Genomic DNA, 15445 nt, shown 5'->3' with positions numbered 1-15445 from the left:
GTTTTTGAGGCTATCCAGCTGTCCTGGAACTCACTCTGTAGACCAGGCTGTCCTCGACCTTAGAGACCCACGTGCTTCTGCCTCCCAAATGCTGGGATTCAAGGTGTGTGTCGCTATGCCTGGCTGGTTTTAGTTTAAACTGCACACACTTGGGTCCTTAAAATACTTGACATTTCTCAAAGCTGCCCAAAGTGGACAGGGAAGACGAGAGCCTTGGTGATGCACAGGGTTTTGCCTCCTCTCAGAAATCTCTGAAAGAAGGTAGAAGGGAATCCGGGTACCGAATCTTGGATTTCAAAGACCCTCTAGTGAAAAAAAGTTTGCAAGCCACTTGGGGACATTTAGTACCAAATCATGGGAGAGCATAAATCATCAAACCTGCTTACTACCCAAGTATGAAAGGTGAAGCACAAGTCAACGCTCCTGCAAGAGGCTCAGAGATGCCCCCGAGGGAGGGTATGAAGTCAGTCACACTGTCATCACGCCAGATGCCTCTTTCCTTATGCTTCTGAATGACAGCAATCCCTAGAAGTATTTCTAACTGTAAAAGTGGGCATCTGGAGTGAGACATTGGGGTTCCCTCTTCCTGGGTGGGAATATATGGCTGCACTGGCATTCAGTTCCACGCCAGGTATCAGGGAAGCAGGTGGTTGGAAGGAAAGGACATCTGCATGGAGCACTGCATCATGGGTGTCTGGATGGAGCTCTGCATTATAGGCATCTGGAATGGAGTACCACAGGTATCTGCATAAAGCAGTGTATCATGGGTATCTGGATGCAACACTGTATCACTGGTGTCTGCTTGGAGCAGTGTATCATGGGTATCTGGATGCAACACTCACTGGTGTCTGCTTGGAGCAGTGTATCATGGGTATCTGGATGCAACACTATCACTGGTGTCTGCTTGGAGCAGTGTATCATGGGTATCTGGATGCAACACTGTATCATGGGTGTCTGGATTCAACACTGTATCACGGGTGTCTGGTTGGAGTGCTCTATCACGAGTGTCTACAAAGAGCAGTGTATCAGGGGCGTCTGGATGGAGTCATTGTGTCACAGGCATCTGGATAAAGCACTGTATTATGGGTATCTCTGCACAGAGCGGTGTGTATCACGGCTGTTTGGAGAGCTGTATTACAGGCACCTGGATGGAGGGCTGTATCACAGGATAGAGCACTGTATTATGAAAGTCTCCCACTTCATATCATCTCGTCCATCCTAAAAGTAAGTGGGTCCAGGGCTGGGGATGGAGCAGACCTGAAAGCCTGGGTTCAGCCCCCAGCGCCACAGAAGGCAGGACTGGCAGTGCATGCCTGGACTCAGGAGGTGGAGGCAAGGGCCACTGCTACACAGTGAGTATGTGGTCCGCATGGGCCTGTCTCACAAAACAAAAAAGTGGACCCCGAAAGTCACTCAATAAATGCCTGTTGATGAGAGTGTGCATACATTGCCAGCCTTCTTTCTTTCTTTCTTTCTTTCTTTCTTTCTTTCTTTCTTTCTTTCTTTCTTTCTTCCTTCCTTTCTTTCTTTCTTTCTTTCTTTCTTTCTTTCTTTCTCTCTCTCTCTCTTTCTTTCTCTTTCTTTTCTTTTCTTTCTTTCTTTCTTTCTTTCTTTCTTTTTTTTTTTTTTTTGGTTTTTTGGATTTGGTTTTTTCAAGATAGGGTTTCTCTGTGTAGTCCTGGCTGTCCTGGAACTCACTCTGTAGACCAGGCTGGCCTCGAACTCAGAAATCTGCCTGCCTCTGCCTCCCAGAGTGCTGGGATTACAGGCGTGCGCCACTACCGCCCGGCTCTGCCAGCCTTTTCTAAGAACTCATTCTACTAGTCAGTACAGTACTAGAGACTTAGTTACCTGATTTACCTTAAAAGAAATTTCTATAGTAGTGGTGCACACCTTCAATCCCAGAACTCAGGAGCAGACACAGGCTGAGTTTCAGGCTATCCTGGTCTAACGGAGTGAGTTTCAGGACAGCCAGGGCTACACAGAGACACTAGAGGCTGGAGTTAAAGGCTCTGGGGAATCCCTTCTTTATTCATCTTGAAGAGCCCAGCAGGGTGGGTCATGCCACTCACTGTCTCATCTTCTGTGGGAACCCGGGGACCAGGAATGAAAGTTGGGGAAACAGTGTCCTGTTCACATTCTGGTGGCTCAGTATGGTTCAGGAGGGGTGACTCCGCGGAGAGCTCAGCCGGAACCGTCACCCGAATAGCAAATAGCTAATAGTGCAGCTGTGAAGCACACCAGCTCGGGATAGATAGCTCCCAGCACTTTCTCCCACAGTGCTTGATTTCAACCACAAGATGGCAGACAACGGCTCTCAGAGTCTCCACTGCCCTGGCCTGGTGGCACTGAGGGAGAGCAAGCTCGGTCCTTCTTTCTAAGAGTAGTAATGATTCTTGTCCTGGAGTTGCTACAAGCAACTATGAGATGGAAGGGTTGTAACGTAACCCCCACTGTTTTAGGAAACAAAGAAAAAACGTAGCTTTCTATTTGTTTTGATCACAAATCATAGACTATAGAAAACTATCCAACGCCATTTATGGAACTGAAAAAAAAATTATTGAATCAGAGTTCAAAGGGCATAAGCTTGATCTCTGGGAAGACAGACAACCTCAGGAAAGAACTCCCCCGAGTCTCAAGTTTCTCCCATGATTTGAGAAAGTAGGACTTGAATGAGCTTGAAAAGATTCTGGAAACTAAGCCATGAAACGAACTTGCATGAGACGTTCAGCAGGGTGGAGAGAATGAAGCGGGCTCCGGTGCGGGTCACGGGATGCTTCCTTCAGCCGTCGTCCTTGGGGGAATGGGCTATTCCGTATGGTGAATTTTCCAGATAATTGAGTTTTAAATGTTGAAATTTGTTTTCCTTTTAACTTTCTGCAATGGAAATCTTTTTAAAGTGTGTTACATGCTTCTCCAGCTCCTTACAGAGCGTGCTGAGTATAATTTAACCTTTCCTTACTATCTCTAGGTCATCAAGATGACCACCTCTTACTATATATATAGTCTTGCATGGAGCGCTAGGTGCCTCTGGGCACACATGTAGGGAGACAAGACCCTGTGCTGAGCGGCCCCAGGGACCATATTATAAAGCTATAATTGGAGAATCTTCCTTTCTCTCTGTCTACTACATCACCACCTGCAGTCATTTCTCCAAGTAACACCTTCTCATACCCTCTTGACACTCTGCCTAAATCTGCTTTAATCCAGACAGAACTCAGGGTTGCCATGGGTAACCAGAGTCTAAGATTGTACCAACCCAAAATTTATTTTTACACATGATTTTGAGGCAGAGGGGACTGAAGGCTGCTGCTGGCTAGGGTTGATACTCAGCTAGTTTTTACTGCACGGCATACCCCTGGGTCATTTGGCCAGTCACCTTGAGTATGTCAGGGCCAGATCTGCCCAATGAGATTTTCTTCTGGGATCATACAGACTCCTGGAACACATAGGCACTCTCTGGCTGCGGCACTTAAGACCCTGTGTCTGTGCATGTCAACGTCTCTTTGACTTAAGTGGCCAGCGCACCCAGACCATTGAAGCTACCCAGTACAATGGCGCACTGCTTATTCACAGTTTCAGAAAGCTCCAAAAAAAACCCTACAGGACAGTGAGATATTTTGAGAGAGAAAACACATCCACATAACTTATAGTAGTTTGTTATGATCGTCCTATTTAAATATTACTTATGGTAGCTAACCTTTGCTATACTTAATACATACTGAACTTTGCCATATATGTAGGTATAGGAAATAGCCCATCAGTACAGGGTTGGGGACTGTCTGTGGATAAAGGGGACCACTGTGCTGTCACTGTTGTCTCTTTTGTGACTGAGAAGCTGGTGGGTTTGGGGTTCTTTCTTTCCAACTCAAAGGCCTATTCTCTGTCGTGACACATGCTGTGGGTTCAGGTTGCCCAAGGCTGGATGGGTGAAGTGCTAACAGGTCTTCTGGACTGAATGTCTTCCTTGTGCCAGCTACATAGTCACCGAGTAGATAAATCACCTTCTCTCATGTACCACGCAGCTCTTATTAGGAAAACAGAGTCAGCCTCCCATGCCAAGGGAGCTCACCCACAGTCAGTCACAAGGCCTCTTGAAGCCAGAGCGCCTCCCTAGAAGGCCTGTGTCCTCTCTACTGCGCTATGCTCACGTTTATTAACCTATAAATTCTCCACAGTCCACATTCTGAAAACAAAAACATTTTAAAAATGAAACATGGGCCCCTTTACCTTCCAGAAAAGTCCATTTGTTTTTGTTTGGGTATGTGGGCTTCATCTTAATTAATTCCACATTTTGTTACCCATTTGGAATCATCCGTCTCCAGGGAACAGATCTGGTTTACTTATAGAGAGCTAGTGGAGGGGGTGACTAGCGTTACAAAATAGTCCTTGTAGGAACTAATCTAAAAACCTTCCCTGTTTCTTCCTGCCCCAAACAGAAGCAAATGGAACGTTTTGGAAAATCCCATCTTTTCCAGAATGGAGGCCAAGAATTTTATAAACAGAGGCTTCTGCCGTGTAATTACCAGATTTGTCTTTAAGGGGCCGGGGGAGGGGGGATGTGATATCACATGTGACTGATATGCCACACTCATCCAGAATGCTCTCTGAAGAAGGAAGAAGCTGCCATCCTTCAGCAACTTCCTGGGGAACCTAGAAGCAAACTGTGTTCCACTAGAGGACCAGCTGTGGAGGTGGCTCCTATAGGCCTGGTGTCCTGGCTGGTTTTGTGTCAACTTGACACAAGCTAGAGTTATCACAGAGAAAGGAGCTTCAGGTGAGGAAATGCCTCCATGAGATCCAGATGTAAGGCATTTTCTCAATTAGTGATCAAGGGGAGAGGGCCCATTGTGGGTGGTGCCATCCCTAGGCTGGTAGTCTTTTGCATTCTATAAGAAAGCAAGCTGAGCAAGCCAGGGGAAGCAAGCCAGTAAGTAACATCTCTCCATGGCCTCTGCATCAGCTCCTGCTTCCTGAGTTGCTTGAGTTCCAGTCCTGACTTCCTTTAGTGATGAACAGCAATGTGGAAGTGTAAGGTGAATAAACCCTTTCCTCCCCAACTGGCTTCTTGTGCAGGAATAGAAACCCTGACTAAGACACCTGGGTTCCACAGATGTGTGATTCTATACAAGAGGGCTGTCACACCCACCCATGGCTGTGCTCGTAATTTTGAAATAAGCAACCATGACCTCATCTTCAACATTTTGCACCTGTTCCTCCCACACTCGACACAGGCAACTCTTGACGTGTCTTCCTCCTAAACCCACACAGTCCTTTAAGGTTTTCAGAGGGCTTTACAGAAGATGGTGAAGGTCAAAGTACTACCTGTGTCAGCTCCCCAAGGGTGTTGTAATGAACTACCACAAACTGACTGGCTTAAGGAACAGAAGCTTATAACCTCACAGCTCTAAGAGACTAGGAGTTAAGATCAAGAGTTTAGCAGAGCCAGGTTCCCCCAGTACTATGGACAGACCTGCTTCAGTCCTCTCTCCTGGCAGTTCTTTGGCATGTGACAGCATAACTTGTCTTGACATGTCATTTTTCCCTGTGTGTATGTGTCAAAATTAGCTTTTGATAAGGACAACAATCACAGTGCGTTATTCACCCACTTCAGTATGACCTCATCTTAACTACATATGCAATGGTCTTACTTCTGAACAAGTTTGTATTCTGAGTCACTGGAAGTTAGGGTTTCAGCATATGAATTTGGGGAAGGAAATAGAACTCAATCTACAATATTTCATTGAGAGGTAGACCAGATGCCCCAAAGAGTTTCTTATATTAGATATGGTTCAGAGGTATGTGTATATCTTGGTAAAACACTAGTTCCTACTCAATACTTCTTAGGAAAAATCTTCATATTTCAAAGTAGAAATTGTCGGTTATTATGAGTGGGGGGAAAACATCTTGAAAACACTCAAAAACTCTTAAAATGCCAGTAATAGCCAGCTTTTCACATACTCAGGCTCTGCTCCTGTAGTCTAAAGGAACTGTGGACTGAGGTACTAACAAAAAAACACTTCCCATTTATGCTGAGCACTTTTCTTGTTACTATTTCTTAAGCAACACATAATAATACAGATAACAACACAGATAACTGCTATTTACATGGTATTAGGTATTGTAAATAGTCTAGAGATAACAGTGCCCAGAAGGCTATGCATACTATAGAGGCAAATATTACATCATTTATATAAAGGACTTGAACATTCTTAGGCTTTAGTATTCCCTGGGGATCCTGATAACAATCCTCCTCAAATTCTGAGAAACTGGGATCCGATGCCCTCTTCTGGTGTGTCTAAAGAGAGCTACAGTGTACTCATATACATAAAATAAATAAATAAATCTTTAAAAAAAGAAATATAAAAAAATAAATTAATTAAAAAAAATTCTAAGAAACACCTGTACCAAGACCCCTAGTTTACTCTCCGAACTGCAGTAGTCCCTAAGTTGGCCAAAGGAATTCTGCTATGGCTTGGGTATGGTCTGTCTCTCAAGGACTTGTATGTTGAAAGCCTGGTCCTTGGTGTGGCAATTTTGGTAGATGTTAGGAACCAAAGGATGGGGCTAAGTGGGAAGTCCTTAGGTCAATTCGGACTCTGATATGTAAAGAGAAGATGGGACCTCTGTCTCTCTAGCTTCTTGTCTACTGACAAATATGTTCCTATTTGTCAACAAATGTTCCTATTTGTCTAAGATTGTACCCACTTTAAATTATTTTTACACATGATTTTGAGGCAGAGGGGACTGGCTAGGGCTGATACTCAGCTAGTCTTTACGGCATGTCACACCCCTGGGTCATTTGGCCAGTCACCCTGAGTATGTCAGTGCTATATTTACTCAATGGGATTGAGTTACCATTCATGGGAGTGTAAACCTACAGGGCTTCCTGATCTTAAACTTCTAGGACTATGAGCTAAGTAAATTCTTTCATTCGTAAGTAGCCCCCCTCAGGTATTTTATTTTATTTTATTTTGATTTTGATTTTTTTGGATTTGGTTTTCTCGAGACAGGGTTTCTCTGTATAGCCCTGGCTGTCCTGGAGCTCACTCTGTAGACCAGGCTGGCCTCAAACTCAGAAATCCACCTGCCTCTGCCTCCCAGAGTGCAGGGATTACAGGTGTGTGCCACCACCATCCCACATATTTTATTACAATAATGTAAAAAGCAGTCTAATCAATGTCATTCCTTTTACAAGACGAGGCAAAAGGCCTGTTTCCTTGGTGGTTTAGGTAGAAAGAAGCCTTGTTAGCTCCTTCTATGTTTCCCCTGAGGTTTGTGGTTATACTAAAGAGGTATTTTGTGCAGCCGTAAACCATTCATGAACCAGACTACAAAACTCAAGATGTAACACTGGCTGGGGTAAGGAGGAAAAATTATGAAGCTAGACTTACCTGGGTTCAAATCCTAGTTCTGTCTTCTATTACTTGGGTAATCCTGGGCAAGGTAAATATGGTGGGGTTCTCCCATTGAAGCTTCACATATAGACAAGTGATTAGAAACTGAGTGAAGTACTGGGTGGGGGGGGGGGGCAGATGTCCACTTTGATAGATGCTGCTTAATAAATGGACCAGGAAGTGAGCTTTGAAAAAACAAATCAAGCTAGTCTCCTTACCTTCTCCTGCTAACTTCTGGGGTGTTATGAGGCAATGGGTGCCTAGGACTCCAGGTGCATAGGAGAGTGTGAACTCAGGTCTGAAGCCTTCAACCCACACACATTCCAAAGGAAAGACTGGGGAAGCAACAGGCAAGCCCTTGGAATATCCTGTGCAAGGATAGCACCTGGGTGTATCTAGAGATGCTTAGCTTTGCTACATAGCTTATACTACCAGATGGCTTATGTGGGGGCTTTGGGCCACATGGTATTAATTTACTACTAGAGGGACTAGAGACTAGGGTGACATAGGTCAGGCTCACATGACCAACCCCATAAAAACCCTGGATACCATGCCTTGTATGAGCTTTCCTGCTGGCAATACCGCATGTAGGAACCTCTGAGTACCATGTATACTTGCTAATACTAGGTGACAACTGAAAACTGGCACGGGGTTACTTTTAGACTCGACTCTATGGCTTTCACCAAGGCAGGTTTCAGTCTTCATCTTTTCAAAGGGATAAACTGAGAGCTGTTCCCAGCACTATGAGCTTACCTGGACTATCTCTGAACGGGTTTCTGGGAAGCTGGATTTACCAGGGAGACAACCTGTCCTGTCTTAACTTCCTACAGTGTTGGGGGTGGGATGAGGTGGGGTTGGGGGGTGGTTAGAAAATATAGGCATGTCAGGGTGGGTGTCTGCACTTTGAGTCTCTGGGAGTCCTGTGCCTGTTGTAGGTGATGTGATGAACAGGACACCCAGGACCACAGTCTTGGGCTTCTGATTGCCAGCGAGATGGTGAGCTGAATGATATAGTCTAGTTTAATGGGACATTTCTTATATTATAGTGTTTGTTTTCTTTTGACCCCAAGTTTTAGGGATAGGGAAATGCTCTGAGTCTAGGCGTTCTTCACAGATGGAACCAAAAAACCAAAAAAGAAAAGAACAAACCAACCAGGTATTAGTGAGCTGAATACCTGACAAATGTCCACTTCAGTAGATGCTGCTCAACACATGGTTATTTCTACGAAGTGAGCTTTGAAAAAATCAAGTCCTCTCATCGCTTTTAACTCCTAGGATCTTATGAGACAACGGGAGCCTAGGACTCAGTGTGTTTTCCTGTAGGGCACAAAAGCCACCTGCTTCTTGCCAGGGCAATTAGAACTCTAGAAGGATAGTACCGAATACGAGACAGGTAAACCACTCGCCACGTGCTCGCCCCTCGCTTACCTGGCTCCGCTGACGTCAACGCCGACCATCAGCTGTCCATTCAGGGAGAGGATCTCATCCCGGAGCCGAACCTTTCCGCTCTTCCCCGCTGGGCTGTTCTTCCTCAGCTCCGTCACCCAGATGCAGCCCACGTCCAGCACTGGCCCCTGGTGCGTTTTCCTCTTCTTACCCCCTCGACGCTTTTCACCGTAGTCCCCGAAAACAGGGATGTTCCCGAAACTGAGCCCCACAGTTTCGGTGTCCCCCAGCTGCTTGGTGAGGTACACTGTACAGATCTCCATCTCCGGGGGGCTGTGATCAGGTGGGGCTGTACTCTCATCCACGGCCAAGTTCAGCTGGATGTACTCCTGCAGTTTCTGGATGGCCGCCTGGCAGAGCCGCTGCTCCGGACTGTCCCCACCCTCCCGCAGGCTGTTCTGCAGCCACTCGTACAGGAGGGGCAGGTGCAGCAAGGCATTGTCCTGGGTGATGGGCATGGCGCTCACTCCCAGACTCCAGCATCATGAGAGGTCCTGCTTCCGGAGACTGGACCCCGTGGGGACCCATGTCCCTTGGGAGGGCTTCCGAGGACCATCAGCTTTGCCCATGTTCTTGTTCCGGCCAGCAGCTGAGCTTTAGGGATGCGTCCGGTGAGACTGGGATGTTTGTCTTGGCAAGAGAAGGACAGGGCACTATTAAACAACACTGGAACAAAGGCTCGGGACTGCTCCGCAGGGGAAGGGGGGGAAGTATCTAACAAGTCCTTGCTTGGTTCCTTTCACAGCGGGGTTCATGCAAATGACATGGAAATCCGTTGTTTCTTCTGCAGTTTCAGCATCTTGTCGGGCTCATTCACACCTGGAAGTGGAAGAGGAAAAACAAAAACCTAGAGTTACAACAGGCAGCCTGGTGAGACTTCTCTCCAGTATAGCTCCTTCCATGTTCAACGTACAGATTGAACACACACACACATACACACACACACACACACCAGAAGCCTCTCGGACACTGTCCTTCTCCAGGAAATTTCCATTATCAGCAGGGAAGTGAAATTCCACTTCTCCCATCAATTTAGCATCAAACTCATACCCAACCAGGAGGCTGCATGGAAAGCACCCCCCACCCCCACCCCACCCCCCGGAAGGATAAGGAAGGTTCTGGACCACTTCTCATCCATTTCTAATTATGTCACCTCTGCATGGTTTGGATTAAAGGGAATCCAAGAAAGGTGGCAGCTCCCAGCACCATGTAAATAAATTACCTCCGTAACAAAAGCATTTATTTTCATGCTAGGGCTGTCAGCTTCAAGCTACTCAAAATTAATTTAAATTATCACGGCTATTTGCTTGGGATGGGAATCTAATTGGAGACCTATATAGAACAGACAAAAATGGATCGGGCTGTTGTGATAGAACTCTGTGTCCAAAAAGTCTGATGGTTCAACTGTTCTTAGACAAGTAAGGTTTTGAAGCTTGGAAAGATACCCTCCCCCTCCCCCCCAGGGGTGGGAGTGCTCACTCTCTCTGTGTCTTCAGGATCAACATTTTGTACACTGGATGCGGAGGAAGAACTGTACTTAATGCAGCTGCATAGTACAGGCTGAATAGCCCAAGAGATGCTTGAGACAAGGTGTCTCTGATTTGAGATGCGTTTAGATTTTAAAATATTTGCATATCCATAATATCTTAGGATGGGATCTGCATCTCACTTAAGGTTCCCATAGGTCTTCTACATATGTTAGTATGACAGTATCTTCATATAATATCCGCAAACAATTTTGACATGAAATCAAGATCATGGCATGAGGTTTTCCATCACGTGGAATCGACTGTGGATCCAGTCGATGTTTAAAACATCTCAGACTCTGGACCAATTCAAATTTCAGATTTCAGGACTCTTAACTTGTGTTGTGAAACTGTCTAACCTCTGCTCTGAGTCACCTTAAATAGTTGCCAAGTGGCTGAGAACGCCTTTGACTTGCTTTTAGAGAAAATGAGTGTTCATGGAAAAACTATGAGCAAAGGGATAGCCGAAGAATTCTCAACAATAGGAATGAAATGCAAAGATTGTGTGGTGAGATAATGTCTTTAGAGGAGCACACCTTTAACCCCAGCCCTTGAGAGACAGAGGCAGGCGGGTTACTGTGAGTTTGAGGCCAAACCTGGTATGAATGGTGAGTTCCAGGCCATTTAAGAATAATATGAGACCTGGGCTATGAGGGGGGGCGGGCACACACACACACACACACACACACACACAGAGAGAGAGAGAGAGACAGAGACAGAGACAGAGACAGGAAGAAGAGAAGAGAGGGAAGGAAGGAAGAAAGGAAGGAAGGCAGGCAGAACGTGTCTCTGAATGTGTCCCCACTTTTTCTCCTCTGACAACTGCAGCTAATCCCCCCCTCACCTGTCAGGTGAGAGGGGAGGGGAGGCTTCAGGAGTCATCTAGTCTTTGACCCCAACCCTATGACCAGAATCAAGTGGATACAGATGGACAAACGACCCAAGATGAGCAATCAATTTTGGCCATCTCCAAATATTAACAACTCCTGAGTTGTAAAAAGAGAAGAAAACCATTAGACACAATGTTCCTGTTGAAAGTTTTGTTCTCTCTGCTCTGTGCCTTCCGTTAGGTCTCAGGAAGTCCACAAACCCAGGAATGAGCTCAAGCCCGGCCACAGGAGCCAGATGAAAGCCAGAGGCCCTCGGGCGCTTGTAAGGAACTGGGTTTTCATCTCCTGAAGGAGCCCTTTCCCCTGGTTACCCATGGACACACACCTGGGTGTCTATCAGAATATCAAAGCCCGTGCTGGCTCCAGGCGCCCTCAGCATCTTAGTACCCAGGATACATTTCAAAGTCCACACCAGCTAGCGTGCTGCCCCCCCCCCCCACGTCACTGATCCTCTGTATAATCCACGGTCTGTCCACCCCATGCTTTTTATCTTTTCTATTCTATCTCTTCCTCCTTCCCTCTTTCTGTCTTCCTCCCTCTGTCTGTCTGTCCCTCCCTCCCCGTCAGTCTGTCTGCACCTCCCTCCCTCCTTCTGTCTTCCTCGCTCCCTCCCCCTTCCTTCCTCTATGTGTGTGTGTGTGTCTGTCTGTCTCCCTCTGTCTCTCCCCCTCCATCTCGGCTGCCTCTCCTATGCCTCATTCTCTCTATCTCCTGCTCTCTCCACTGCCCTCCCCCTCTGCCCTTCCCTGTCTCTGGTACTTCCCATCTGCTTCTCTTTTCTTTTGCTCCAGACTCTTCCAGATGCCTTTGCATATCCTCTCTCTCTCTTATTCACAATAACCCCCACCACACCCCACCTATAATGGAGCAGTTACGCCAGTAGCTTCTTTACCGATCCCCCTCATGTACACCGTTGAAGTAGTTTTGTTTGTTTGGGTATTGGGAATTGGGTCCAGGGGCCCCGGGTAGTTTTGCAAACCTGTGTCAGTGAGCTGTGGCTTCAGCTCTTGTTGATTCCTTTTTTGCTTGCTTGATACTGTTGTTGTTGTTGTTTGGGGGATGGGGACAAGGCAGCCGAGGCTGGTCTCAAAGTACTGAGCTTCCTGATCCTGCCTCCTAAGTACTAGAATTTCAGATGGGGACCATGCCACTCGGCCTAAGTAGATTAACTTTGCAATGTATTTTGTTTGCTGTTATTAGTTTTGGTGCATCTGTGCACACACTGCATGTGTGCCTGCATGTCTCTGTGCACACATACATACATGCATGTGTGAAAGCCAGGGGACAACTTTAAGGAGTCAGTTCTCTCCAAGTGTGGGTTTTGGGGATCGAACTCAGGGTATCAGGCTCGGGCAGCAAGGGTTTATCCTCTTGATCCATCTCGAAGGCCCCTAGTTACATTAAATGGAATTTAGTTGGGCTTGGTAGTGCAAACCTTCAGTTTCAGGACTAAGTGGGAGGGAGGGGTAGAAGGACTGCCTGGACTATAGGGAGTTCTAAACCAGCCAGAGCTATACAGTAAGAGGCTGGGGGTAGTGGGGAGGGGAAGGGGGAATTGATGGGGGGAAGGACTGGAATGTAGGATGGCTAAAAAAAAGAAGGATGCTGTGGAGAGCCCTGCCTTCTTTCTCTCCTGGCTCTGCTCCTTTGTTCTCTAGTGCCATCAACTCCACTCCAGCACCATCAACTCCACTCCAGCACCATCAACTCCACTCTAGCACCATCAACTCCACTCCAGCACCATCAACTCCACTCCAGCACCATCAACTCCACTGTAGCACCATCAACTCCACTCCAGCACCATCAACTCCACTCCAGCACCATCAACTCCACTCCAGCACCATCAACTCCACTCCAGCACCATCAACTCCACTCCAGCACCATCAACTCCACTGTAGCACCATCAACTCCACTCCAGCACCATCAACTCCACTCCAGCACCATCAACTCCACTGTAGCACCATCAACTCCACTCTAGCACCATCAACTCCACTCCAGCACCATCAACTCCACTCCAGCACCATCAACTCCACTGTAGCACCATCAACTCCACTCCAGCACCATCAACTCCACTCCAGCACCATCAACTCCACTGTAGCACCATCAACTCCACTCCAGCACCATCAACTCCACTCCAGCACCATCAACTCCACTCCAGCACCATCAACTCCACTCTAGCACCATCAACTCCACTCCAGCACCATCAACTCCACTCCAGCACCATCAACTCCACTGTAGCACCATCAACTCCACTGTAGCACCATCAACTCCACTCCAGCACCATGAACTCCACTCCAGCACCATCAACTCCACTGTAGCACCATCAACTCCACTCCAGCACCATCAACTCCACTCCAGCACCATCAACTCCACTCCAGCACCATCAACTCCACTCCAGCACCATCAACTCCATCCGGAGGCAGGATGACTTCTTTTCTACTAACTCCACACAGCAGGTGAAATGTTACCATTTGGAGTCCTAGCTCTAAATTGATACTTTTGTTTCTGTTAGACAGTGGGACCCCATTTCTCCCAACGCAGGTTGGGGCTTAGTTTTCAGGGGGAAACTCTGTGCCAGCTTTGTTGAGGGGTCACAGTCTAGAGTAGGGATAGTTTACATTGTGAACTGGGCTGCCGGCAACCTCTGTTGATTCTGTTACGGAAGTATCATAGATGTACGTTATACTAATTTCCACTTATTCTAGGGTGGCTTTGGGAGGGGGTTTATCCCAACAACTTGTATATGCCAACCCTCATCTTCCCACTGTGCTGTGCCCCCAGCCCCTAACATCTCCGTCTGCAATCCCTCTACTACTGTGAAGACAAATTTGTCTTACTGATAGTATATTCTCAGTGCCAAGTTCAAAGCCTGACTGGTTCAACAATTTAATTCTTTCATAATTCTATAAGAAACATTCAGACATTAAAGGTGGTGATGCATGAGCCAGGCACATTCAATAGAAGACTCTATAATGACTTAAGAACCTGGTTCTTAATAAATATTCAGCAAATACTTCCTGAATGGATGGATGGATGCAAATTGATAGCAGGAAAAAAAAAATGCCTGTACTCCTGAGTTTGGCCTGCCTCAATCAGACATTTAAAGAGCATCGTGTTGACGACACTTGGTCTATTTTTATATATGGAATCATCTGAACTGTAACTAACACCTTGAATCACAGGCCATGAAAATTTAATTTAAAGAATCTTTACAACTATTTTTCTTAGTTATTGAGTCTACAGTGTGGGAGAGGTAGGGTGCACGCGGATGAGTAGAGCAATGTAACTGTGTTGGAGGACGTCTCTCTGTCTCTGTTGAGATGGAGAGAACTTGTGAGAAATTTAGCTTAACTTTCTCATTTTTACAATGAAGAAAGGAAAACCATGATGGCTGGTAGGGCAGAAGAGCTTTGATTTATTCCTAGGATGCTAATATGCCTGTGAGAAGCAGGGAAAGGCATTACTTACTTTGGCCAAAAGAGACTTTCAGTCTTTGTACATGGCTGGATGATCTTTGATCTTATTTTTTCCTTTTAATAGCCATGTGATTATGTAGATGGTATTTGCTAAGCTTTTGATTTATTTGGAACCAATTAATAGCCGACACTCAAGTTCTTTGGAAGCTCAAAGTACGCGATATTGGAAATCTCTTTTGGGGACCGAGTAATAAGGTCGTTTATTACTGACACCATCTCCTATTTGTTATTATTCCCTGTTAGGTCACTTCCCGAGAAGGCTGGAGAATGTTTTCCACCCTCGATGGCATGGTTTTTATTGACGTTCTCTGGGAGAAAATGAAGTTCAGAGGAAAGAGTGAAAGGGATCATTTTTCTATATTTATGGGGAATGGAGGTGAGAATTTTCTTTGATGGGGAAGGCCAGTTGGCAATTGCATTTGATTAACCTTCCCCAGGAGACCCGTTGTGTGCCAAGCACCATGCACAGCTCTGAGGGGGATAAGGCCCTACCCAGTCAGGAAGCACAGATGCTGCCTCTGGCGACACTGTATCACGTGGTCAGCAGAGGATGCGCCCCATCTTCTCACTCAGAAGCTTAGAAAATGATTTTCTAGAGAAGCGAGCTTTCGGATTGGCCTAAAAAATGGTTGATTTCAGGAGCCTTCCAAGGGAACAAGATGGAGGGTGTGCCGTTAGAACCTGCAGAGATTCCCTGTGGTCCCTACACA

At 46.3% G+C, this 15445-nt stretch overlaps 1 protein-coding gene across 2 annotated transcripts in view; it reads right to left on the bottom strand.

The window, feature by feature from the left end:
• The window catches only part of Pdzd2 (PDZ domain containing 2), a 386071-nt gene that overhangs the window by 228649 nt on the left and 141977 nt on the right, over positions 1-15445 (bottom strand). For both annotated transcript variants that reach the window (XM_052159550.1, XM_052159551.1), the window contains exon 2: positions 8826-9662. In XM_052159550.1, the coding sequence (XP_052015510.1) occupies positions 8826-9301 (476 nt within the window). In that variant the 5' untranslated portion in view covers positions 9302-9662. The remainder of the gene's footprint in view (positions 1-8825; positions 9663-15445) is intronic.

The sequence above is a fragment of the Apodemus sylvaticus genome, chromosome 16 (assembly GCF_947179515.1).
Source record: "Apodemus sylvaticus chromosome 16, mApoSyl1.1, whole genome shotgun sequence".
In the NCBI taxonomy this organism is placed as follows: Eukaryota; Metazoa; Chordata; class Mammalia; order Rodentia; family Muridae; genus Apodemus; species Apodemus sylvaticus.
This window is presented reverse-complemented; position numbering and strand designations above follow the sequence as displayed.